General features: G+C 50.6%; 1 protein-coding gene across 2 annotated transcripts; it reads right to left on the bottom strand.

Moving 5' to 3' along the window:
• Positions 1-715: 715 nt before the first annotated feature.
• Positions 716-26,306, bottom strand: CD4 (CD4 molecule). 2 transcript variants are annotated; one of them, XM_070407920.1, is made up of 10 exons: positions 26,182-26,306; positions 19,757-19,862; positions 19,447-19,623; positions 7,008-7,163; positions 6,312-6,557; positions 4,757-5,092; positions 3,768-3,968; positions 3,083-3,207; positions 2,697-2,764; positions 716-2,400 (listed from the first exon to the last, which is right to left on the bottom strand). In XM_070407920.1, the coding sequence occupies exons 2-10, from the start codon at positions 19,803-19,805 to the stop codon at positions 2,370-2,372; spliced, it is 1,389 nt and encodes a 462-aa protein (XP_070264021.1). In that variant the 5' UTR covers positions 19,806-19,862; positions 26,182-26,306; the 3' UTR covers positions 716-2,369. The 2 variants fall into 2 exon arrangements, with proteins under 2 accessions (XP_070264021.1, XP_070264022.1); XM_070407921.1 differs by lacking the exon at positions 26,182-26,306 and adding an exon at positions 24,354-24,397.
• Positions 26,307-26,555: the final 249 nt, after the last annotated feature.

Genomic DNA, 26,555 nt, shown 5'->3' on the forward strand with positions numbered 1-26,555 from the left:
CCCCCACCCCATCCCGGTTTCCACACGAACACCAGCTCCGAGAGGCAGCTGGCGGTGTTCGGGGCTGAGGAGCGGGCTGTTCCGGGAGGAGGAAGCGTGTGTCACCGTGTGTCACTGTGTGTGTTGTGAGGGCTGCAGCTCAGCGGGCATGTGCTGGGGGCTGTGGGCAGTGAGGGGTGCTGCTGACACTGGGCTGCTCGTGGGGCGGGGTGCACAGGTCTAAAAGGGTGCACACACACACACACACACACACACCCTCCGGGAACACAAGCTCACGCGCCTTGAGGGATACACACAATTTGCAAGCACACATCCCAGTTTCTCATGGTCCTTGCTCTCCAGCACACACATGCGCATGTGTGGAAGGAACGCACACCCCCCTGCAGACTCTTCCCCTAGGTGCATCCATGACACACGTGTGACTACAAAGTCTTAGCCTCACACATACATGCAGGCCCCGTTGGGGGTGGGTAGGTGGGTAACCAGTCTCCAAATAATTTTTCCCTGCCGGGAGAAACCTCATCTCCTAGGGCCAAGCCTGCCAACCTCTGCTCTGGGTCTGGCCCCACAGATCAGAAGATTCTGGGTCCCCAGAAAAGAGTTCACCTCTCTCTCTCTCTCTCTCTCTCTCTCTCTCTCTCTCTCACACACACACACACACACACACACACACAAATGAAGAGCATCTTCTTTATAGTAAGTTTACTGTATTTTCTGTCAGCTCAGGGAGGTAAGGATGGGGAAGGGGCAGGAATACAAAGCGAGCAATGGGAGCTCTGGCAGCACCTGGGTGTGCTTCTTGGAAGAGGCAGGCTGGAAGGGAAGGGAAGGGAAAGGGCAGAGGGACTGAGGGAGATGGTGAGAAAGAATGGAAGGAGAGGCAGAGCAGGCTAGGGATCCTGAGAACTGAATTAAGAGGAAGAATACATGTAACCTTAAGTCTCCTATATCCTGAATGGTCTGGGGGGTGACGGAGCTGAGCCACGTAAGGCAGGGGGACTGAAGCCCAGCACTACCACCCTTCCCAGGAAGTCCTCTCAGTGGGCTCACTCTTCCCCAGTGCCTGCCCGCCCTGGCAAGGCTCACCTTCCAGAAGGTTCTGTACAGGGTACGTGGTATGTCCCTGGGAACTCTGCTCCCAGCCTGTGCCCTGAGCAGGAGAGCTGAAAGCTTTGTCCTCTGGTAACAGGATTCTGCCTCCAGCAGGCGGTGAGGGATTTTAGGCAGGAAGGCCCTCCTCCATGTTCTGACCTCCTGAGGCAGGCCTCCCCGAGGTGCTCCTGTGAACCCTAAGGTACATACTGAGCACCCGTGACTAGCCAGCTGCAGAGATATGTGTGGTATCTGTTCTGTGTTCAAGAAACAGCCATAGAACTAGGGGTCAAGCAGTCTGGGCCAGTCTGGGCCCCAGCACTTACAACCTTGGGCAATCAATATGACCTCTGTGAATTTCTGGTCTATAAACCGGAGATGCTAATCTTGGTCCTGTCACTACCAGCCTTGTAGGATTTTCTTTTTCTTCTTTAAAAAAAAAAAAAATATATATATATATATATATATATATATATATATATATATATATTTCTTTATTGATTTCAGAGAGGAAGGGAGAGGGAGAGAGATAGAAACACAATGATGAGAGAGAACCAATGAACAGCTGCCCCCGCATGCCCTCCATTGGGGATCGAGCCCACAACCCGGGCATGTGCCCTTGGCTGGAATTGAACCTGGGACCCTTCAGTTTGCAGGTCGACGTTCTATCCACTGAGCCAAACCAGCTAGGGCCTTGTAGGACTTTCATAAGGTTTAAATAGATAAAGGATGTGGAACTGGTTTATAAACTGAGTGTGCTGCTTGGGTGATAAGGAATTGTGTCAGTGCACAAGTGTGAGCTGTGGACAAGGGTGTGTGTCAGAATGGAACGGTGGAGCGGTTAGAGCTGGACCTGTCCTTGATGGGCTGTGTGACCTTGGCCTACTCCCTGCCTTCTCTGGTGCCAAGGTTCTTCCCTGTAAGATGACAGTCCTGTGCTTCGTGCTTCAGTCACCCAGCCTCACACTCCAGGCCAGGCAGGGCTGGTCCTGAGTGCTCCCCTGGGATCCAAGTGGGCCGTGAGGAACAGATTTGAGAAGAAATAGAAGGGCGAGGGTTCAACAGAAGAGGGAATGGGGTGGGGGGGGGAGCGGCGGTGCAAGTAAGCCTCTGGAGGAGGAGACCCAATGGCCAACTGTGGACAAGGAGAGCAGGAGATGGCAAAGGCGCTGGGATCTGCTACATTCATCCGGTCCCCAGGCCCAGGAGCCCAACAGGAAACGCAGGGTAGACAGCTGGGGAGGCTGCAAGTGGGAAGCTCCCCCTGGCCCATTGCCTCAAATGAGATTGCATGTCTTCTGGAACCGGCTGGAGGAAAAAAGCATAAGAGGAGCAAGGCTCTTCCTCCCCAACTCCTTGGAGTTCTAGGACCTCCATGGCCCCTCTTCTCTTCCAGTTTGGCAATGGCCTCTGGGCCACATCCTCCCTCCACCTTCTGCCTGCTTCCTACCTCCTCAGCCATTCCGCTGTACCCTTCTCCGCCCCCCCCCCCACCTCCCTTAGCCCTCATCTCCTCATCTGCATCCCTCCTCCCCCTCCTCCTCTCCCCCTAGCCCTCCCATTCTCACCCCCCTTTCATCCTCCCCACCTCCCCAGTTCCTTACTGGGGGCATTGGCAGGTCTTCTTCTCACTGAGGAGTCTCTTGATCTGAGACATCCGCACTGCCTGGCGCTGTCCAGGAAGAAGGAGAGGAGTAGTGAGGGTCCCAGGCCTCCAGAAGGGAGGTGCCCCTTGGAGGGGGGAGTGGGGAAAGCTGGGAGAGGAGAAGCAGATACTGTGGCTGAGGCCATCTGTCCCAGAGTTCACTCTCTGCTCCTTCCTGCCTCTCCCTCCCTGGGATCTGGGACAGAGCCCAGTCTGCAATAAGGGAACTCGACGGTGGGTAGAGAGAAACAGAGCAGAAGCAGGTCACATAGACAGGACACCCTAGTTGCTATGTGTGTGTATGGGGGTGGGGGTGGGAATTGAGGTCTGAGGAGGTTCACTCACCCTTCGGTGCCAGCATTTGACACAGCAGAAGATGCAGAACCCAATGAAAACCAGAAAGCCACCTACTGCCCCCAGCACAATGGCCAGGAGCTTTGGCGAGGCCTGGGTTAACTCTGAGTGCAAAACTGCAAGAGAGAAGAGAGGTGTGTTCAGCTCACATGACCTTCCCTCTGGGCACCACACTCCGGAAGCCTGAGGAAGGCCTGGCTGCCCAGCCACACTTGGGCCTGATGCTGGGGCTGGGAGACTGGGGCAGGGTCCTCTGGGCTCTCACAGGCCACCAGGCTGGAGGGGAAAGACTGGGGAAGGGTTTTTAAGGTTTGAAGACTACAGGGCACTCTGGGGAGCTAGGAGCAGTGGTCCATCCTATGTGCCTTCCACACACACACATGGGCGAGTGCTTGTGGCTGGGTTAGGAAAGGAGCAAGGATGGGGACTCTTGGTCAGGTGGGCCCCATTCATGGGCTGCAGACCTTGGGCAGTTGGGAACTTTCAGGGCTACAGGTGGGTCCCTAGGGTCCAGGACCATACCCTACTTCACCTTATCACCCCTGTGTCCGGGCACCATGCACATAACCCACTTCTCTCAGGAGAGTTGGGAGGCTGGGACTCTGCGTTTTCTTTGCCAACCCTGGGAAGGTCCCACAGCTGACGAGGCAGGGGCTTGGGGTTAGGCCTCACTCACCCTCGACATTGGATTCCAGCAGGACTTTGTTGTTGTCAGTCAGTAGACAATGCCACATCCCCGCCTCAGGGTCCTTCACCTGCACCAGCTTTTGATGACCTGAGACCTTTGCAATCTGGTTGTCCAGCTTCAAGCTCAGCATCAGCTCGGAGGTGTTGGTCCCCAACACCTCACAGGTCAATTGGTTCTGGGACTTAGTCACTGTAGAGGGACAAGAACCTGAGGTTAGGAGCCTGGACCTCTGAGTTCTTGGCACCTCCATGCTCTAAGGGGAATCAGTAGAACAATCAAAAGGACACTTTACATGGGAGTTCCTCTTTTGGCATCTCAAGCACATTGTCATACAGCTTTAACAGAGAAAACACAGCTTTTGAGGTCCAACAGAACAGTCTTGGATTCAAATCCCAGCCCCACAGCTTACGATCTGTGTCTCTGAGCAAGTTACTTAGCAACCTGAGCCCCAGACAATTATTAATGCACAAGTACTTGTAGGGCTCTTAAATGGGGCCTGGCATGTGGGAAGCATCAAGTATTAGCCATTATTGCTTGTGGGGTTGTTATGGTGATTAAGGAAATAGAGAAGTGAAGAACTCAGTGTGGAGCCTGACATTGTCATCATCACCAGTACACTCAGAGCAAATTTGGTCATCGTCATTAGTAGAAAGCAGACACACACAGGTAGGGGGCTTAGCCAGGGTCATGGTGGGGGTGGGGAGACAGAGACAGAACTAGAACCCTGGTTGTCAGCATATGCCCTTTGGGGGTTCTCAGTGGAATGTGCCCTAGGCTGGCTCACAGATGTCAGGGAAGGACATATGGATTCCAGTTTTAGTTCAAAACCAGCCCCACACCAGTGGGCCCTCCATCAGCCCCATCAGACAACCAGGGCTTAGGCATCCCTTTGGGGGCCAGTCCTGCCTTAGAAGGAGCCCTGGTCAGGCCCCTCCACCTCCTGTCCCCCTCTTCCCCTTCTCAGCCCGGCTCCTCACTTCTCATCACCGCGAGGTTCACTTTCTGATGCAACTGCCCCTGGCTGAGATTCAGGGTCAGGTGTCCAGAACCAACGTCCTGAAGCGAGGCCTGGGGCAGGCTGAAGGTGAGCGGCAGTGTCTCCTTCAGCTGGATCTTCCGGTCTTTTCGAACCTTCTTCACAGTCACCTTTCTGTTCTCCAAGGAGAAGGTGATCCAGGGCTGAGGGGAGGAGGTCCCCTCCTCCTGCCACCTCAGCTCCCCGACCAGGTTTTCATCCTCAAAGGTAAGTGGGAAGGAGAACTCCACGGGCTCCCCCACTTTTGTATAGACTGTGTCAGAGACGTCCCGGAAAGCTGGAGGTAGGAAGGGAGAGAACCTGGGTTAGAAGGAGGTAGAAGGACAAGGGTGCACAAAGTGGGGTAGGCATGTGGTGGGGGCAGCAAAAAGATGGAAGGAGACCAGGTGCCTTCAAACACCCAGGTTGTCATTTCAGGCCCTTAAATTCCCATCTACCTCTCTAAACCCTCTCATCTCTCCACCCCAGCATGTTCCTCTTCCCCCTGGAAGCCCTCGTAGAACAGCCCAGCCAGAGGGGTCCTCTCCCTCCTTAGGATCCTGGAGCACAGAGGGTATTTGGCCTGCATTTATTTATTTCTTTTTAATATGGTTTTATTGATTGCTAGAGCGAGACAGAAACATCGATGAAAGAGAAACATCATCAATCGGCTGCCTCCTGCATGCACCTCTACTGGAGATGGAGCCCACAAACCCGGCATGTGCCCTGACCAGGAATTGAACCAGTGACCTTTGGGTCAACACTCAACCACTGAGCCTCAAGAGCTGGGCTGGCCTGTATTTCTTAGGTGCTTAAGTCAGCACCCTCCACAAGATAAGAGCAAACACTTACATAGGCTGACTATGTGCCAGGCTCTGTTCTACGGGCCTTACATTGCACTGATTCTTACCATGACACCACAAGGTGGGTACATCATGGTGAGCATCATCCCCACTTTACAGAATCCAAAGCACAGAGAGGTTCAGTAACTTGTCCAAGGTTGTCAGAGCCAGGACTTGAATCCAAGTGCAGACACTGCCCCACCTTGTGTCACACAAGCACCCGTGGAGGACAAGACCTGCATTCGGCACCCCCACCCCCACCCCCGTGCCTAGCTCAGGATTCTAAAGGTGAGTGTAGCATTTCCTCAGGGCTGGCTAGTATCCCCCAGTGAGTAAGTGGATTTGCAAATGGGTGGGTGAGTGGGGAGTGGAGGCAACAAAGAAAATAGGTGTCCTTGACACTCCTCCTTTGGGGCCTCCTTCAGGGGTCTGTGTGGCCCCTCACATCCTGCCATTCCATCTCCCTTCCTTCATCCATGTCCACCACCCTGAGGAAGAGAGGGCCCAGTGTATGCCTAGGATAGCTTTAGGGGAGCCTGGCCCTGGCCTCCCTCTGTCCTCTAGTACCAGGAGCAGAGCAATGAGAGCAGAGGGAGGGTCTGTCAGCCTTTGAGGTGGGGGTATAGGGGGGGTGAGGAGAGGGGCGGGTCTGCAGGAGAGAGGAGCAGCTCTTACCCAGCACCAAGATGTTTATCTCGAACACCAGTTTCTTTGTGTCCTGGGAGACGGTGCATGTCCAGGTGCCACGGTCCTGCGACTTCAGCTGGGACAGTGAGAGGCTCTTGCCCCTCTTCAGCTCTTTATTCCCGGGACCTTTCCATTCTACTGAAGGGTTTCTACCAGGGGGGCTCTCCAAGGTCAGGGTCAGGCTCTGTCCCTGCAGCAGGTGGATGCGATTTTTGATATCCAAATTGGCATTCACTGTGGAGAGAGCAGGTCACCTGTGTCACACACTCTATCCCCAAGGAGAAGGGAAGAAGCCAGGAAACCAAGAGTGTCTCCATTACCCCTGTCCCAACATCTTTCTCTCAGTCAATGCCCAGCTGCCCACCCCCAGCCCTAGGCAGGACTTCCCTCTTCTTCTTCCCCACTTCCATCCTCCTCCTTCTCCTCTCTTTCCTTGTCTCCCCCCCTACCCCCTCTTTCCTCTGGCTCCTTCCCTTCTCCTTCCCTCCCTTTAGCTTTTTTCCTCTCCCTCATATCTGACCCAAGGCTTGAGGAGGGTTTGAGGAGATGTGGTGGTCAGTCTCATTTGGCTCTGGACTATTGAAATACTGACAGCTAGTTTGGCCCTGATTTGGCTGAAGGGATAGGAGGGAAGGGGAGGGTGATTGGCTGGAGGTGTCTGTACCCCAGGTCTGCCCTACTCACATTTGAACACCACAAGTTCCACTTCTGTTTGTTGTTCCACTGTACAACTATAAATCCCTGAGTCTGTTATCTCAAGATTACTGATGATCAGAGGAAAGGATCCTTGATTCCACAGGGATTTTGGTGAATGGACACGATCTTTTAGCTTGGAGGAACCTGGGAGTAGAAGTCATAGGGAGGAGGTTGGGGTATGCTGGAGACATGGTACCCCTGGTGAAGGCACAGCTCACAACTCTTCTCATCTGATTTACTAATTTCCTGCAAAATCTGCCCTTGTCCTAGTCAGAGAACCCCAGGCTGGCGAGGAGGTCCCATCACATGCATTTACCTGGCCAGGACAATATCTCACTAATCCAAAATAAAGTAACATCATATTTAGAAAACATCAGCTTTTATATGCCAAACACTTTACATGCACTATCCCAAATAATCTGCACAACAACCAACAAATAGCACTGTTTTGCTTATTTTGCAGATAAGGAAACTGAAGCTCAGAGAGATTAAGTAGTTGCCCAAACTCTTCTTTACACAATGATGGCAGGAACCTAAACCAGTGTAATTTCTTTGGAAAGTAATTTGTAACATACTAGTGGTCCGGTGCACAAAATTCGTGCATGGGGGAGGGGAGGTGTCCCTCAGCCCCGGCCTGCACCCTCTCCAATGTGGGACCCCTGTGAGATCGGGCCTAAACTGGCAGTTGGACATCCCTCTCACAATCCGGGACTACTGGCTCCTAACCGCTCGCCTGCCTGCCAGCCTGATCACCCCCTAACTGCTCCCCTGCCGGCCTGATTGATGCCTAACTGCTCCCCTGCCAGCCTGATCACCCCCAACTGCCCTCCCCTGCTGGCCCAACTGCCCACAACTGCCCTCCCCTGCCACAACCCGCCTCCTCCGCTGAGACCGGCCTCCTCCATGCCGCATGGAGCTGCAGGACCCCCAGGCCTCACCGCGTGGAGTGGCCACCGGGCCCAGCTTTTGCTGTGCGTGCAGCCATCTTTTTTTTTTTTTTAATTAAATTTTTATTTTCAGATTACATTTGTTCCTCTTCCCCCCCCCATAACTCCCCTCCTTCCAGTTCCCGCCCCACCCTCCGCCCTCACTCCCCACCCACTGTCCTCATCCATAGGTGCACGATTTTTGTCCAGTCTCTTCCCGAATCTCCCATTCCCCTTACCCCCCCAAGAATAGTCAGTCCATTCCCTTTCTATGTCCCTGATTCATTATAATCACCAGTTCATTCTCTTCATCAGATTATTTATTCACTTGATTCTTAGATTCACTTGTTGATAGATGCATGTTTGTTGTTCACAATTTGTATCTTTACCTTTTTCTTCTTCCTCTTCTTAAAGGATACCTTTCAGTATTTCGTATAATACTGGTTTAGTGGTGATGAACTCCTTTAGTTTTTCCTTGTCTGTGAAGCTCTTTATCTGACCTTCAGTTCTGAATGATAGCTTTGCTGGATAAAGTAATCTTGGTTGTAGGTTCTTGGTATTCAGCACTTTGAATATTTCTTGCCATTCCCTTCTGGCCTGCAAAGTTTCTGTTGAGAAATCAGCTGACAGTCGTATGGGTATTCCCTTGTAGGTAATTGAGTCTCTTTCTCTTGCTGCTTTTAAGATTCTCTCTTTGTCTTTTGCTCTTGGCATTTTAATTATGATGTGTCTTGGTGTGGTCCTCTTTGGATTCCTTTTGTTTGGGGTTCTCTGCGCTTCTTGGACCTGTAAGTCCATTTCTTTCACCAGGTGGGGGAAGTTTTCTGCCATTATTTCTTGAAATAGGTTTTCAATATCTTGCTGTCTTTCATCTTCTGGCACCCCTATTATTCTGATGTTGGTACGCTTGAAACTGTCCCAGAGGCTCCTTACACTATCTTCACACTTTCGGATTCTTTTTTCATTTTGCTTTTCCAGTTGGGTGTTTTTTGTCAAATCTTTGGTTTGATTCTTGTGCTCCTCTGGTCTGCTATTGGGTATAATATTCTTTATTTCAGTCCGTGTATGCTTACTTTCTAATTTCTTTATCGTAGCATCGAGGGTCTCATTAGTTTTCGTGAGGCTCTGCACAAGTTTATAGCAAGCCCTCAAAATTGCGATTCTTAGCTCCATATCCTCCATTTCTGTCATGTTTTTTTGTCTCCGCATCTTTTATGCTTTCTTGGTGCACCCCCTTGTGGTCTTTGTGCGCAGTCTTGTTCTAGCCAAGCCTTAATTGTAGTTAACACTAGAGGGATTTGACCACCAGGCCGACTGGCTGTTGGAATCAGCTGTGTGGAAAACTTCAGTCCTCTGGGGAGGCGCTAGTCCAGCCTTTGCCTGAGGCGATCGGCAAATGGCTCTGCGCAGGGCCTGGGCGGGGCGGGCTCAACAGGGCGGGGGGAGGGAGCAGCTATGGCTGCTCTCAGTCCGTCTCCAGCGGCTCTGCCTCTCTGTCCCCACAACCGCACGTGCAGCCATCTTATGGTGGCCATCTTGTGACGACATCGTGCGAGGGTGTGAGGGCACAAGGACCACCTAGGCCTGTGGTCGACAAACCTCGGCTCTCGAGCCACATGCGGCTCTTTGGCCCCTTGAGTGTGGCTCTTCCACAAAATACCACGTGCGGGCGTGCACGTACAGTGCTATTGAAACTTCATGGGGAAAAAAAAAAAAAGAAAAAGAAATTTCATGGCCCATGCGCAGAAGTGGGTATTTTGTGGAAGAGCCGGTATTTTTAGGATGGGGTCCTCAACAAACCAGGGATTGAAGTAGAAAAAATTTGGCTGTTTCATCTTGAAGGGTGTTTGCTGGTTTCTTTCTGAAAGAGCTGCATTTAATACCAGTCTTTGCAGGTGACACTCATCATGATCTCCCCTACTCAAATTGATCACTGGGCTTGGTTGCAAAGAATAATTCAGAAAGGATATTAAAGTGAAATCTGCAGACGTCTCGTGATTATTTCTGGTCTTACGTTTTTCATCGTTCATAACCTGATGGCCATTTATGACAGATACTGGGAGTCACAAGATGTCACCACAATCTGACTAGAATTGCAGAGGTGTCTCATTAACAAGGATCAAATCGATGCCTCACAAAAGGAGAAACGGAAGTACGCCAAGTCAGGATGATCTGAAATTAAACCTGGACGCCTTTGGGCTTTTGGGCCTTTGGGCCTTTTTAAAGTCTCTTGAGCATCTACACTAATAAAAGAGAAACATGGTAATTGGCGTACGACCGCTACCCTTTTCATTGGCTAATCAGTGAGTATATGCAAATTAACTGTCAGCCAAGATGGCGGCCGGCAGCCAGGCAGCTGGAAGCGAACATGAGGCTTGCTTGCTTCAGTGACTACAGACTCCAACATTCCCCGCCTCACTTTCCGGCCTCTCAGTTGCAACTCTAAGCAACTATGTACTATGTTGCAAATAAGAAGCTAAACAAAAGCCCAGAAACTGGCTTTCAGTCAGCCGGGCTTTAGCAACATTGTATGGATGTTTTCAGCAGCGAGGCCTCAGAGCTAAAGCTGGCCCAGAATAAAAAAAAAAAAGAAAACAAGGAGCGGTTGGAAGTTTCAGTCACTCGCTTCTGGAAAACAGCCCTCAGCCCCTCACCCAGACTGGCCAGGCACCCCAGTGGGGACCCCCACCCTGATCCAGGACGCCCTTCAGGGCAAACCAGCCGGCCCCTACCCGTGCACCAGGCCTCTATCCTATATAGTAAAAGGGTAATATGCCTCCCGGCACCGGGATCAGCGTGACAGGGGGCAGCACCCAAACCCCCTGATCGCCCTGTGGCTCTGTGTGTGACAGGGGGCGGGGCCACAACCTCCCTATCTGCCCTGCTCTGTGCCTGATAAGGGGGAGCTCCCCAATCCCCTGATAGGCCCTGCTCTGTGTGTGACAGGGTGCGGCACCCCAAACCCCCCCCCCCCCCCCACGGGTCCTGCTCTGTGTGTGACAGGGTAGAGCCATAACCTCTCCATCGGCCCTGCCTCGAGTGTGACAGTGGCTGTGCCCCAACCCCCTGATCGGCCCCGCTCTGTGGGTGATAGAGGGTGGCGCCCCAACCCCCCTCCACGGGCCTTGCTCTGTGTGTGACAGGGTAGAGCCATAACCTCCCCATTGGCCCTGCCCTGAGTGTGACAGGGTGCAGCGCCCCAACCCCCTGATCCGCCCTGCTCTGTGTGTGACAGGGGGCAGTGCCCAAACTCCCCTATCGGCCCTACTCTGTGAATGACAGCGGGGAGCTCCTCAACCCCCTGATCAGCCCTGCTCTGTGCATGATAGGGTACGGAGCCCCAACACCCCTGATGGGCCCTGCTCTGTGCGTGACAGGGGGTGGCGCCGCAACCTCCCCATCGACCCTGCCTTGAGTGTGACAGGGGGCGGTGCCCCAACCCCCCAATCGGCCCTACCCTGAGCGTGACTGAGGGTGGCATCGCAACCTCCCAATCTGCCCTGCTCTGTGCGTGATGGGGCTGCGCCCCAACTCCCCAATCGGCCCTGCTCTGAGCCTGACCAGGGGCTGCACTTAGGAATTGGGCCTGCCCTCTGCCACCCAGGAGCAGGCCTAAGCCAGCAGGTCGTTATCTCCCGAGGGGTCCCAGACTTCGAGAGGGCACAGGCCGGGCTGAGGGACACCCCCCCCCCCCCCCCCGCCCCGAGTGTACAAATTTTTGTGCACCGGGCCTCTAGTTTTTAAATAGAAATAAATTTGGGTTTCACAAAAAAAAAAAAAAAAAAAGAAAAGAAAATTTTTTTTTTAACTCTTGGTTCAGAAAGTGGGGGAATCAGGAGAATGACACTGCCTTTGTCAGAGATCAGGAAGTTGGGGAAGGGAGCTGCTCTGCAGAAAACTCAAATCACCGAAAGAGAACAAAAGCATTGACACAGAGACTTAAGAATTTTTAGAAAGAAGCACATTGTTTCAATCTCACAGGTGATCAAAGAAATGCAAAGTAAAATAACAATGACATTTTCAACTGTCAAATTAGTAAAAAAAAACACAAAAAAAACCACAAAAAAACCCACAAAAAATTAAATACTAATACTAATACTGCTCAGTGCTGGCAAGGGTGCTAATGAGAGTGGCACAAAGTAACATCCAGACTTACTGAAAATAAATAGAACCTTCCTGGAAGCAATCATGCAGTATATGTCAACTGTTTTTAAAAATTCATATCCTTAATTTCATTTCTAGAACTATGTCCTTAAAACAATAATTTAAGCCTTGGCTGGTAGCTCAGTTGGTTAGAGTGTCATCCCTATATGCCCAGGTTGCAGATTTGATCTCTGGTCAGGGCACATACAAGAAGCAACCAACGAATGCATAAATAAGTGGAACAAAAAACCAATGTTTCTTTCTTTCTCTCTCCCTCCTTCCTTCCTCTCTCTAAAATCAATAAATAAAAAAATTAAACAATAATTTAAAATTTCAAAACAAAATATGGGTACAAAAAAAATAACTATAGTGTTTGTTAATAGGATCCAACATTAGACAAGAGGATAATGGCTTGCATATTAGAGTACGTGAATTTGATAGAATATTAGGGTGCTACCAAAAATGATATCTATAAATAATTTTAATGAAATGGAAACTAGCCCTAGCCAGTTTGGCTTAGTGGATAGAGTATCAGCCTACAGACTGAAGGGTCCCAGGTTCGATTCCAACCAAGGGCACATGCCCGGGTTGCAGGCTTGATCCCCAGTATGGAGCGTGCAGGAGTCAGCCAATCAATGATTCTCTCTCATCATTGACATTTCTATCTCTCTCTCCTTCTCCCTTTCTCTCCAAAATAAATAAAAGAAATATATTTTTAAGAGAAATGGAAACTATTCATAATATACATTTTTAGAGTTGCATTAAGTTAATCTTTACTTTTTAAGTTAGTTATTTGAATTAGGAAAATTATACAGACTCAACACTTCCCTTTTCCTTGGCCCAGCCTCCTAATACTACTATACAGTTTGGTGTGGATTCCTCCATGCTTTTTTCTTAGCTCATGCAAACATATATTCACACACATTGTATTTTTAAATTAAAATGAGAACATATTACATATATAGCTTACTCTTTCCACTTAACAAAATATGCTTCACATCTTTCTGAGCATATACATGTGAAACTTTTCATTCTTTTTGTGGGCCACAGTGTTTTTCTCTGGTGTTTGACTAAAGTAAAGCAGTTATTATCTAAAAGTGTTTTATCTTTCTAAGTTGCCCCTTTCCTGGTCCTTTGTCTAGAAAACACAGGCTTTTGTTGAGGCTTATTTTTGTCTGTGCCCATTGGTGCTTTCAGCTTACCAGCTTCTTCAGCTCCAAGACTGGAATATATAAGGCAACAAGAAAACTCACTACATGTCGTTCCTCAGGTCCTGAGGTCCCTACCAGTCTGCCCTCTTCTCTGCAACTTTCAAAATCTTCTTATGTTAGTTTTACATATAATTTCCAGGATTTTCTGTTACACTTATTGGGAGCAATAGTGAAAAGTATGTTCTGAACTGTCCCTCCAAAATTCATATGTTGAAGCCCTAACACTCAGTATGATGGTATTTGGAGATGGGGCCTTTGGGAGATAATTAGATTGAGATGACGTTGTAGGATGGGGTCCTCATGATGTGATTAGTGCCCTTATAAGAAAAGACATCAGAAAGCTTGCTTTCTCCCTCTACCAAGTGAGGACACAGCAAGAAGGCGCCATCTGCAGGCCAAGACGAGAGTCCTTTCAGAACCCAACCATGCTGGCTGGCACCTTAATCTCAGACATTCAGCCTCCAGAACTGTGAAAAAAAAGTTTCTGTTTTTTGACCCACCCAGTCTATGGCATTTTGTTATAGCAGTCCAAGCAGACTAATGCATACATCTACTTCATTTTTCTGAAAGTCCTAATTTTTTAAAAAATCATATCATTTTATTGTACAAAAACAATGGACTTTGTATGCACACACTGTGCTGAATAGCTTCCCCCTTTAAGACATGTAAATGAGAATACTTGGATTAACTCTGGTCACAGAGGTCAGAACAACTCAACTGTCTCATAAACAAATATGCCCCAAATGTCTTTTAAGTCTACAGTTACGTGTGTTTTTTAAAATATATTTTTATTATTGATTTCAGTGAGGAAGGGAGAGGGGGCGAGAGATAGAAACATCAATGACAAGAGAGAATCATTGATCAGCTACCTCCTGCACACCTCACACTGGGGGACTGAGCCCACAACCTGGGTCAGGGCACCTGCCCAAGAATCGAACCATGACCTCTTGGTTCATAGGTTGATGCTCAACCACTGAGCCAGGCCAGCCGGTCATCATTGATGTTTCTATGTCTCTCTCCCTCTCCCTTCCTCTCTGAAATCAATAAAAATATATTGGGGGGAGCTATATACATATGGGCTTCTATATGCAGAGTTCATCTCTTGAAGGAAACATAAAAAGTGATTAAAACAGTTGTCTCTCGGGAAAAGAGCTAAAGAACTGGGGATCATAAGTAGGAGGAATATTTATTGTCACTATATCATTTGCATGGTTTTAAAATTTTACCCTGTACCTGTATCATTTTTTCAAGTTTTTATTTTATTTATTTATTTATTTTTTTAATATGTTTTATTGATTTTCTACAGAGAGGAAGGGAGAGGGATAGAGAGTTAGAAACATCGATGAGAAACATTGATCAGCCGCCTCCTGCACGCCCCCCACTGGGGATGTGCCCGCAACCAAGGTACATGCCCTTGACCGGAATCGAACCTGGGACCCTTGAGTCCGCAGGCCGACGCTCTATCCACTGAGCCAAACCGGTTCTGGCCAAGTTTTTATTTTTATTTTTATAACTTTAAAAGTAATAAAAATAAATTCCTAGCAGAAAGTCAATTTATTTCAAGCGATTTAGCAGAATAAATTTTTAGCAGAGTGTCATCCCTATATGCCCTCGCTTGCAGCGTTTGTGGGAGTTGTGGTCCTGGGCTCTGTCCAAGGGTGTAAGTTCTGTAATGGGCCCGTGGTCCAGGGGAGGACGAAGGTTAGTTTGATCATAGGGGCCTCTTGAAGTAGCTGTTTGAAGGAGGAGAGGACATGGCAGGCAAGGGACAGTTAATCTGCTGATTTCTGCTTTGTGTTTTTATCAGAAAGAGATCAGGAGTTGGGGGTTTTGTCAGTTTTTAGGGAATGGCTTTTTCATGTTCAGACCTAAAGAGTGGATATGGGTGTCTGATTCGTGTTTCTCAGAGCCCAGAAAGAACATCTGCACTGGAAGGGGAGATGTTCATTTCTTTCTTGTTTAAAAATCCTCACAAGAGGTCAGAAACCAAGATGGCGGCATAGGTAAACACTGGAAATTGCTGCCTCACATAAGCACTTCAAAAATACAACTAAAAGATAAAACAGACATCATCCAGAACCACAGGAAGGCTGGCTGAGTGGAAATTCTACAACTAGAAGGAAAGAGAAAAGCATACCGAGACTCAGAGGAGGTGCGGTGCGGAAGTAAAATACAGAGGTACGGAGGCGCATGCGGAGAGGGCTGGTGGCTGAGGACACGATTGTCTTTTTCAATCCGAAGGGAGTCTCAGGCTCCCGACTGCTCTGAACTCCAGTTCCGGGCGAGTCTCTGGGGACCCAGACTCATACGGGGAGAGGCTAGACCAGGGGTGGACAAACTTTTTGACTCGAGGGTCACAATTGGTTCTTAAACTGGACCGGACGGCCAGAACAAAAGCATGGATGGAGTGTTTGTGTGAACTAATATAAATTCAAAGTAAACATCATTACATAAAAGGATACGGTCTTTTTTTTTTTTAGTTTTATTCATTTCAAACGGGCCGGATCCAGCCCGCGGGCCGTAGTTTGCCCACGGCTGGGCTAGACTGTGTGGCATCGGTTGGACCTCAAGGGCGGCTTTCTCTCAGAGGTGCTTGCAGCGATTACCGGGACACTGAAGCGGGGCCTCTTAGGGCAGGACTGAGGAGCAGCCATAGCTGCTTGCTCTGCCCTGTTGATCCCCTGGGAACCCGCCCCACCCAAGCTGTGCGCAGGCTTTTGCATATGAAAGGCCTGGCCCTTTGCAACCTGAAAATTACCTAACCAACTGCAGCTGGCCCAAGGCCCCACAGCAGCTTGCATTCCTTCACAGCTGAGCTCCTGCTGGGTAGCCTCAGGCAGAGGCTAAATTAGCACCTCCTTAGCGATCCAAGAGCCAGTGTACCCAGTGGTCAGAGTGGGACCATCCAGATTACAACTCCTCAGATCCATAAGGGACACACTCAGGGGGCAGACTCAGTGAGCACCAAAGCCCCATTGAAGCAAGTCTTGCCCCAGAAGGGTGTCTCCAGCACAGAAGTTCTCCCACTGCAGACACAGCTGATTCTCACAGCCAATTGGCCTGGAGGTCAATTCCTCCCAGTGATACCTACAACAATCAAGGCTTAACTACAACAAGATTGTGCACAAAGCCCACAAGGGGGTGCACCAAAAGTGTCCACCTCAGGTAATTGGGGAGGCTGAGCCACTGGGCCCTATAGGACACCTAGCACAGAAAGCCACTCTCAACACAGGGAAGCATAAAAAATGCGGAGACAAAGAAACAGGTCACAAATGACAGAAATGGAGGAAAGCAAACTACTGGATATAGAGTTCAAAACCACACTTTTAAGGCTTTTCAAGAATTTTCTAGAAACCACCGATAAACTTAATGATACACTCAAGAAATTTAGTGAGACCGCCGATAAATTTAGTGAGATCCTCAATAAGTCTAGTGAGACCCTCGAGGTTGTGAAAAAGGACCAACTAGAAATTAAGCATACACTGACTGAAATAAAGAATATTATACAGACTTCCAACAGCAGACTAGAGGATCGCAAGAATCAAGTCAAAGAGTTGAAATATGAAGAAGCAAAAAACACCCAACCGGAAAAGCAAAAAGAAAAAAGAATCCAAAAATATGAAGATAGTGTAAGGAGCCTCTGGGACAACTTCAAGCGGACCAACATCCGAATTACAGGGGTGCCAGAAGAAGAGAGAGAGCAAGATATTGAAAACCTATTTGAAGAAATAATGACAGAAAACTTCCCCTACCTGGTGAAAGAAATAGACTTACAAGTCCAGGAAGCGCAGAGAACCCCAAACAAAAGGAATCCAAAGAGGACCACACCAAGACACATCATCATTAAAATACCAAGAGCAAAAGACTAAGAGAGAATCTTAAAAGCAGCAAGAGAAAGACAGTCAGTTACTTACAAGGGAGTACCCATACGACTGTCAGCTGATTTCTCAACAGAAACTTTGCAGGCCAGAAGGGAGTGGCAAGAAATATTCAAAGTGATGAATAGCAAGAACCTACAACCAAGATTACTTTATCCAGCAAAGCTATCATTCAGAATTGAATGTCAGATAAAGAGCTTCACAGATAAGAAAAAGCTAAAGGAGTTCATCACCACCAAAGCAGTATTAAATGAAATGCTGAAAGGTATCCTTTAAGAAGAGGAAGGCCAGACCGGTTTGGCTCAATGGATAGAGCGTCGGCCTGTGGACTGGGGAGTCCCGGTTCAATTCCAGTCGGGGGCATGTGCCTTGGTTGCGGGCACATCCCTACTGGGGGGCATGCAGGAGGCAGCTGATCGATGTTTCTCTCTCATCGATGTTTCTAACTCTCTATCTCTCTCCCTTCTTCTCTGTGAAAATTCAATAAAATATATTTTTTAAAAAAAAAAGAAGAGGAAGAAGAAGAAAAAGGTAAAGATACAAATTATGAACAACAAATACACATCTATCAACAAGTGAATCTAAAAATCAAGTGAATAAATAATCTGATGAACAGAATGAACTGGTGATTATAATAGAATCAGGGACATAGAAAGGGAGTGGACTGACTATTCTCGGGGGGAAGGGAGTGAGGGGGTTGCAGGAAGAGACTGGACAAAAATCGTGCACCTATGGATGAGGACAGTGGGTGGGGAGTAAGGGCGGAGGGTGGGGTGGGAACTGGGTGGAGGGGAGCTATGGGGGGAAAAAGAGGAACAACTGTAATAATCTGAACAATAAAGATTTAATTAAAAAAATAAATAAATAGTTGCCATGGAAGGCACCAGAGACAAAAAAAAAAAAAAATCCTCACAGGAGGGTATTTTCCCATTGATTTTTAGAGAGAGTGGGAGCGGGGGGAGAGGGAGGAGGATGAGGAGGAGAGAGAGAGAGAGAGAGAGATCGATTGGTTGTCTCCCAATGCACCCTGACAGGAGCTGGGAATCAAACCTGGAATACATGAATGTACCCTTGACCCAGAATCAAACCAGAGACCCCTTGGTGCACTGAGGGACACCTTAACCACTGAGCACACCGGCCAGGGCGGGAGATGTCCACTTGCAGCAAACACGGTTTCCTGTGCGCTGTGGCCAATTCAGGTCTGACGGCACTGAGGAGAGCTTTCCACAGGGAGCCTAGGCTGAACGTTGGAGAACCAAAGCTCCACCCCAGCGCTGCCACTCACTGGGTACATAAGCTCAGGCAGGCGCATCCTCTCAGGGCCACAGTTTCCTCTCTAGTAAGATCAGAGTCTTAGGCTGCAGCCATATTTCCCAGACTTCAACCATTCACATAGCTTATACATGATTTTGGCCAAATCTACTTGTCCTATTTATGTAAGATTTTAAAATGGATTCACTTTTGCCCTAGCTGGTTTTGCTCAGTGGATAGAGCATCAGCCTGTGAACTGAAGGGTCCCAGGGTCGATTCTGATCAAGGGCATGTGCCTGGGTTTCGGGCTCCATCCCCAGTAGGGGGTGTGCAGGAGGCAGCCAATCAATGATTCTCTCTCATCATTGATGTTTCTATCTCTCTCTCCCTCTCCCTTCTTCTCTGAAATCAATAGAAATATACATACATATATATATGTATATGTATATATATATATATATATACATATATTAAAATGGATTAACTTTTAAAAATTAAATAAATTCATTTAAAAGGAAACTTTATATCACTATAATAAATAGGAAGTCAGTATCACTTGACATAAACAGAAGGCCACTGTAAAAAACACACACACACACCAAAAAAACTACCCCTGGCCCAGGTGTCTCAGTTAGTTGGAGTATCGTCCCATACACCAAAAGGTTGTGGGTTCAATTCCTGATCAGGGCATATATCTAGGTTGGGGGTTTGATCCCCAGTCAGGGGGCCTCAGAGAGGCAACCAACTGATATTTCTTTCTCTCTCTCACTTCTCTCCCTCTCTCTCTAAAATCAATAAACATATCCTCATATCCTCAGGTGAGGATTAAAAACAAACAAACAAACAAAAAAACTCCTTAAAACAATGTTATAATTATCACGTAAAACTAACACATGTACCTGGGTCTCTGTCACCCTGAACCCTCTGGGACCCCAGAGGTTCCTAGGAGCCGAGCGCTGACACCAGGGATGCTCAATTCACAATGCTTTCTTCCTGAAGGGGGAGCGGGCCACCCTACCTGTAACCAAAACTGAATTCTTGAGTTGGCCGTAAGTCTTCACAATCGTGTTTCCTCTAGAATCTTTCCAGATGAATGACATGTCCTTCTTCTCTGAAGCTTTGCAGGGCAGCTCCACCTGGCCTCCTGCCTTACCCAGCACCACTTCTCTCCCCTGAGTGGCTCCTAGGAGCAGTGCTAGGTGGAAAAGAAGGAGTCAGGCCTTGAGTCAGTCACTGCCCCACCTCCACCCCATCTCCCGCCTTTGCATTTCTCAGTCAGCCCCTCCTCCCAGGCCACCTGCACCCACACCCCAAGTCTGAGCACTCACCCAGTTGCAGCAGCAAGAGCAGGTGCCTAAAAGAAGTTCCCTGGTTCATGGTGGCCTTGCTGAGGCAGGGAGGGACCTGGATCTTCTCCCAAAGAAGGGGCAGAGCCTGGGGGAGACACTAATCATTAGATAGCGGGCATTTATTGGGCCTGGGGCATACAGGGACGCTAGGCAATCGCTCCCTTCAGGAACCTACAACCAAGCCAGGGACATGGACGTGCGTGTCTCTAAGCAGACCCCCACCAGCATGTGCCACACAGTGCTGGGCCCAGGCCAGGGGTGGGGTCTCTGCCAGCTGCCATCAGAAAAAGACCGAGAAAGCAGCAAATTGGTAGGAACTAAGACCAGGGAGCCAAGCCAGGTCACGAAGGTCTTTGAATGCCGTGCTGGGATGCTGGGACCCGACCCTGTGCCCTGGGGAGCCAGCAGAGGATTTTTTTAAAATTTTTTTAATTGATTTCAGAGAGGAAGGGAGAGGGAGAGAGATAGAAACATCAATGATGAGAGAGAATAATTGATTGGCTGCCTCCTGCAAGCCCCCCATTGGGGATCAAGCCTGAAACCCAGGCATTTGCCCTTGACTGGAATTGAACCCTGGACCTTTCAGTCCACAGGCCGACACTCTATCCCAGGGGTGGGCAAACTTTTTGACTCGAGGGCCACAATGGGTTCTTAAACTGGACCGGAGGGCCGGAACAAAAGCATGGATGGAGTGTTTGTGTGAACTAATATAAATTCAAAGTAAACATCATTACATAAAAGGGTACGGTCTTTTTTTTTTTTAGTTTTATTCATTTCAAACGGGCCGGATCCAGCCCACAGGCCGTAGTTTGCCCACGGCTGCTCTATCCACTAAGCCAAACCAGCTAGGCCAGTGGAGGATTTTATGGAGAGGACACGATTAGATTTGCAAAATGGCTCATGAGTGGTGTGAATGTTTTGTCCACTGGCGCTGGCGCAGGCCCCACCCTAGGACAGGGACCGACAGCTACAGGCTGTCACAAGTGCCCACCGTGGTGGCTTCAGCAGCACATACTAAAATTGGACAGGCCAGCATGGCTCCTGAGCAGGGTGGATGTGCCGTGTGAAAGATGAGTGGGAGGAGGGCCAGCACGGGAGTCAGGGTTGAAACAGCCCTGCCAGGGAAGGGGAGGCCTGAACTCAGACAGTGGGGTGAGATGTGGGGAAAGAGATTGACTTAAGGTGCGATTCTCAGGACTTGGGCCTGATCCCGTGTGAGGCGCCAGGGAGAGAAAGAGCAGAAGGTAAAGCCCTGTGCACCAGCAGACCGACCCTCTCACGCCTCCCAGGGGCGCCGCAGGAGGTGCTGTTTCAGCATTCGATGATGACAGCGGCAGCCGGTTCTGTGATCTGTGGTCGCTGGTTGGGGTGGGGGGTGGGGGGAAGCTGCAGAAAAGTTCTGAATAGACCTTGAGGAAGGGGTAGCATTAGGTTGAGCAGCGATTCTCCAAGTGTGAGTCCAGTTCCGCAGCGGCAGCAGCGTCACGTGGGAACTGGTTAGAAGTGCGAAGTCCCAGGCCCCACCTAGCCGTGCTGAATCAGAAGCTGGGGCTGGGTCTAGCAGTCTGTTCTCACAGACCCCCAGGTGACTGACGCACACTTAAACCTGAAAACCATGAATTAGATGAAAGAAAAGGGAAGGTACCTCCCACCCCGAGGTGTGCAGAGGAGGTAGGGCTGTTCAAGGAGACTTAGAAGTTAAGAGGGGTGCTGGGGGCTGGGAGTTCTGATGAGGTTTGGGAGGAGACTTTTTTTTTAAATCCTCACCCAATTTTTTCCACTGATTTTCAGAGAGAGTGGAAGGGGGGGGGGGGGGGAGAACATCAACATGAGAGAGATACATGGACTGGTTGCCTCCTCCATGTGCCCCCACTGGGACTGGGGAACATGCCCCTGACCAGGAATTGAACCTGGGACCCCTCAGTCTGAGGGCCGATGCTCTAACCACTTAGCAACCAGCCAGGGCAGGGGGAGATTTTTTAAAAAGCTCTCTCCAGGCACTCGACCTGCCTGAGAGAATCATTACCCAGGGCCAAGCACATGGTAGGGGCCTGATAGTGCGAGGTCTGATCAAAGAATGGAATCGATACCCCCTCCCCTGGGAACTGACCTTCAAACATAATTTAACATAACTGCTGCCACTGCCATGGAAGATGGTCAGAGATTCCCTACGTCCAGGCCTTTTCCACCTTCAGTCCCATTCCTCTCTCTCAGCCCTGCTCTGCCCGTCAGGGATTTCTCCTTCACACAAAACATCATACCCCTAACACTTCTGATTCTGAATCTACTTTTGACCCAGCAGACCACCGACCTCCACCCTCTTACACATCCCCTCCCTCACCTGCAGTAGATTCCCAAAACCCAGACCCTCCTAACCAGCAACCACCTTCTCCCCAGCCCCTGAGAGCCCAAGTCCCAAGAATGCAAGCTCCAAAATAGCCTTTTCCCACCTGACACTTGCTCTCGGGCCACCCAAAGACCACCCTCCTCAACAGCCTCTTCTATTCCCGCACCCATCCTACCCCTGAGGGAGGCAGCAGGAACTGAGGGTATTGTGGTCAATTATGAGAAACTTAATGAAATCACTCAAGGCCCTCACACAACCCCTCGCTCCAACCAGGAGGAATCTATACAACATTCCAGCTGACTACAATTGAAGGCCAATGCCCTGTGATCTCAAAATCCAGACTCAGCAGGAAATAATTACAGAATATCGTCCCTATTCCATAAAACAAAAAGGCTGGAGTGTTAGGTTTGATCCAACAACTGACCTTTAGGCCACTTCACAATGTACATTCCACTTGCCGAGACCACAATCCACTTGCTAAGACCATTATCTCTCCCCTCCAGACTTCCCAAAATCCGGATCTGCACGGAGAATTCTCTGCCCAGAAAAAGCCCGCCTAGAGTCCTTTAAAAACCGCTGACTCCCATCACTGGGTGCTGGAGCCATCTGGGGCTCAGCCACCTGGTGTGCGGATGATCGAATAAATTCGTAATCCCTCACCGTTCTGGCCTCCTGTGTTCCTCCTTCGGCGACCTAACAGATAGAATTTTTTTTTTTAACCAGGGAAATAGGAAGATGTCAGGAAGGAGGGTTTAGAAAAGGAAGGAGGCTGGTCACAGGTGCAGTTGTTTACAAGTTAGCTTGGGGCAGGGAGGTGCTGAGGGGAAGGCTGGGGTGAGACCGTGGGGCAGGGGCACTCTCACATCTGAAGTGGTTCTCACTGGCCCCCTATCCCGGGGAAACAGGACTCTCTCCGTGTCTTTGGTGAGCAGAGAGTGAAGGGGTCTCCTAGGGGATATCACTTCCCAGGGGCCAAATTCAGCTCCGGTGCTTGAGGAAGCTGGGATATTCCTGACCTTCCCCCAAATGGTGGTCATTTTTTCTTCCCCACGCCATGATCCTAGGTCTGTGCAGAGGCCCACTCTTGCCTCCAGCTCCCTGCACTGCCCCAACCCACCCCCAGAGCTCAGCTGAGGCAGGAGGCTAGGGGTTTCCAGCTGCTGCTTGCTTTTGTGCCTTGGGCTTCCGCTGCCACCCCAGAGAGCTGGCCTTTGATTCCCACATCCTCAGCCTCCCCAGACACGCTCCGCCCCAGTACTGCAGCATCCTGTACACCTCCCCACACCCCCACCCCCAGAGGCTGGGAGGGTTCGCTGGTCCCCAAGATCTGGTGCCTCTCTCTCCTCCCCCCACCCCACTTCTCACACCCCCAGCCCCCCGCAGTGTCTCTCTGCTCGCATCCCCTGCGTTTCTGTATCTGTACCTCCCCACGTGGATGCATCCATCCGCAGCTCCCTGCCTATGTGTCTCCCTCCCTCTGCGCCTCAGACCCCAGGAGGCAGTTCTGACTCTCCTGGTTTTGCGGGGAGTGCCCCTTGCCTCTCCTTTTTCGTCTCTCCCCATTCCAGCTGCCACCGAGCTCCAGTTCCATTTCTTGCCTGTAAACAGGCATCCAGGCCTTTGGCAGGAATGCAGGCTTCAACAAGCTTTGATCTGAAGGGAGCCCGCAGAGCACAGCCTGGAGCGGAGGGGCGGATGCAAGGGGGTGGCTGCAGGGTGGACAAAGGGAAAAGCACAGATTGGGACAAACACACCGGCGCCCCAGGGGCTGACGGCGGGAGGATGGGAGGGGAAGCCGAAGGTAAGGAGCGACCCAGAGCAGCTCATTAAAGCCACAGCTGCACTCTGCACAATCCACGATCACACACAAAGCCCAGGGGAGTACAAGCAAGGTGGAGGCAGAGGGAGCGAGAGGAAGAAATTCTGAGAGGCGAGGCCTGTGCGCAGCGCAGTCGACCAAAAGGGAGACAGAGAACAGGGGGCGATGAGACCAAAACGGCAGCACAACACGCACCGCACACGCAGAGCCCTTGGGGTTCCTGCTGCCCTCACCCTGGCCCCCCGAGATGGGATGAGGAGCGAGGCTGGGGAGAGGAAGAGGGCACGGCCTCACCACAGTGACAGTCTGTGGTCCCACAGGCACTTTTATCTCCTCCCCGCGGCCCCCAGTCAGCCCCGCTGGCCCAGCCACGGATGTGCCCCCCACCGCACACCCTCTCCACGGCTTACTGGCGTCGTGTAACCTTCCTCGATGCCATGACCCCCCTGAGGGACCCTGTGGTTCGGTGGCTGCAACCTCCGCCATCCTCTCCTTTGCCTCAGACGCCCACGGTGGGGGAGCCGCGCCCCCCTCCTCCCCCTGTCCCCCGAAAGGTGCAGAACAGAGATCAACCTTAGAGCCTTACAAACCCAGGCCCCCACCTGCCTCCTCCCAGCACCCACCTCATCAGAGTTCTTTCATTCAACAGACTTCCATTCAGTGTCCACACTGGGCAAGGCCCTGGGTCTCCCCAGCTCCCTGGCGGGTGGGCCACCTCTCCCCACCGTGGCCAGGGGAGGCCCCCGGTGCCCAGAGGCCCTGCCTGGAACCAGTGGCGGGGCAGCTTTTACTCTGAGGCTGACCTCTTCCAGATAAAGTGTCCTCACCCTGAGGGAGGGAAACCAGCTGGCGAGTAATTTCTGGCCCCATCTTCTCGGAAACCTCTCAGCGGAGGGAGGCCGAGGCGGCCATTTTGTGGAAAGGGCCCCAAAATAATTAGTCAAAACACGAAAAGGTGGTGATCGTCCCCGTCAGGTCCTGCTCGCAGCCTCGAGCTCTTGAACGTGTGCCCGCGGAGCAGGGCATCCAGGTGCAGGTGGTCCACCCGGAGTGAAGCCTCTGAACTGGGGAGAAGGGGCTGTTCTATGGGGAGGAACCTGACTGCCCAGGAGGCCCTGTCCAGTCTCAGAAGGGGAGGCGGAGGACGCCTCGGGCACAGGGCGGAGCCGAGGAGGTCTTAGGGGGGGAAGGTCCGAGGCTGGGGATTGGACAAGGCATCCCGTCTTGAGGGGTCTCACCTCCCCAGTGCCCCCCACATTCGGCCAAGCCTGGGGCAGGGCGGGCGGCACATCCCTCCTTAGCCCCCTGGCCTGCTTTGTCGGAGCAGCTAAGACACCTACAACCGATTCTCTTAGAGCCAATATTTCCCATGATGTATTTGCCTAAAAATGTGTCTCTATCCTCTTTATAGCATGTCACACGTAGAGCTCAAAGTCAATCCCTTTTGAGAATTTTAACTTTTCCATTTCACTCATCATTTCAAAGCTAGTTAAAGGGGAAGTCTTTAGACATATTGTTCAAGACGTCCTAAAAAACGCACGAAAGTAGACAAACATATCAAAGTACGTATAAACAGAAAAGACGATTAACAGGCTGCGTCAATCGTGCGGCCTACGTACGAAATGCCGCCAGTGTGATTTCTGGTGTGACTTTTTGGTGATGGTGTCACTGGGAAAATTGATTTTGGGAGAATTGCCTCTATACTAGATTCCACTTCTCTTATTATTATTTTTTATTGCCTTTCCCTTTGTTTCCCCTTCTCATTTGTTTTTTATAGGCCTCCTCCCCTCCTTCCTTAATATGTTCTTTCTCTCCCTTTCCCACTCCCCCTTCCCTCTTTTTTTCTCTTTTCGCTCTCTCCCCCTCTTCATCTTCTCCTCTCTCCATAGTTAGTTGCCTTCCACTGCTTTTCTCAGCCTGAGGTGGCCTCAAGTCCCCGGGTCTTCTCTGACTTTGCAGGCTGAGCCCACACCCCTCTGAGGAGCACCGTCTGGCCCGGGCCCTGGGCTGGGCTGGCGGGGATGCCGAGAGGGTTTGGCATAGTCCCTCTTGAAGCTCACAGATCCAGTGGGAGATGGCTGCTCATGAAACGCAAGAGAAGGTGGCCCGACCTGCGGTGGGAGAGCTGGGAGTCCAGCACATCCCAACGCATCTGCCGCCTCGCTCTCCTCCCCTTCCCGGAGCTCTCCTCCCCTTCCCGGACCCGCAGAGAGGTACGAAGCTGTCTGCCCATCTTACCTCTGGGCCTGTGTCTTTAGTCCCCTCTGCGTCTCCTCTCGCTCCCCTACAGGTGTGCCTATGTGCGGGCTGGGAGCCCTGCCACTGCCACCCCGCTGGGGAGAGTGCTTGTTACTCCTGCAGAGACGCACTTAAGTGAAGAGACAGGAAGCCAGCTGGGTAGAGAGACTCCACACCCCAGACCTGGGCCGGCCCCCAGCGTCACGGCCTGGGGCTGGGGTCCCCACCCTCGGCCTGTAGGGGAAGATGTCAAAGTGAAAATGCAGACGTCAAGGGAAAAAGTTAAGCAGAACTAGGAGGGAGCCCAGAGGGTGTCATGTCACGCACTTGTTGCCTGTGTGTCCAGGCGTGGGGCCTGCAGGAGGCAGCCAATC

Source organism: Myotis yumanensis, unplaced genomic scaffold (assembly GCF_028538775.1).
Source record: "Myotis yumanensis isolate MYYU_CA2020_CCGP unplaced genomic scaffold, mMyoYum1.0.hap1 SCAF_3, whole genome shotgun sequence".
Classification (NCBI taxonomy): Eukaryota; Metazoa; Chordata; class Mammalia; order Chiroptera; family Vespertilionidae; genus Myotis; species Myotis yumanensis.

What these genes read in the sequence shown, in the direction of transcription:
- CD4 (XM_070407920.1), bottom strand. Translation starts at nt 19,805, where the DNA reads ATGAACCAGGGAACTTCTTTTAGGCACCTGCTCTTGCTGCTGCAACTG. An exon ending in GATAAACATCTTGGTGCTGG is followed by an intron (nt 5,093 to 6,311) that starts GTAAGAGCTGCT and finishes TCCTACCTCCAG; the next exon opens with CTTTCCGGGACGTCTCTGAC. An exon ending in TCAAATGCTGGCACCGAAGG is followed by an intron (nt 2,765 to 3,082) that starts GTGAGTGAACCT and finishes CTTCCTGGACAG; the next exon opens with CGCCAGGCAGTGCGGATGTC.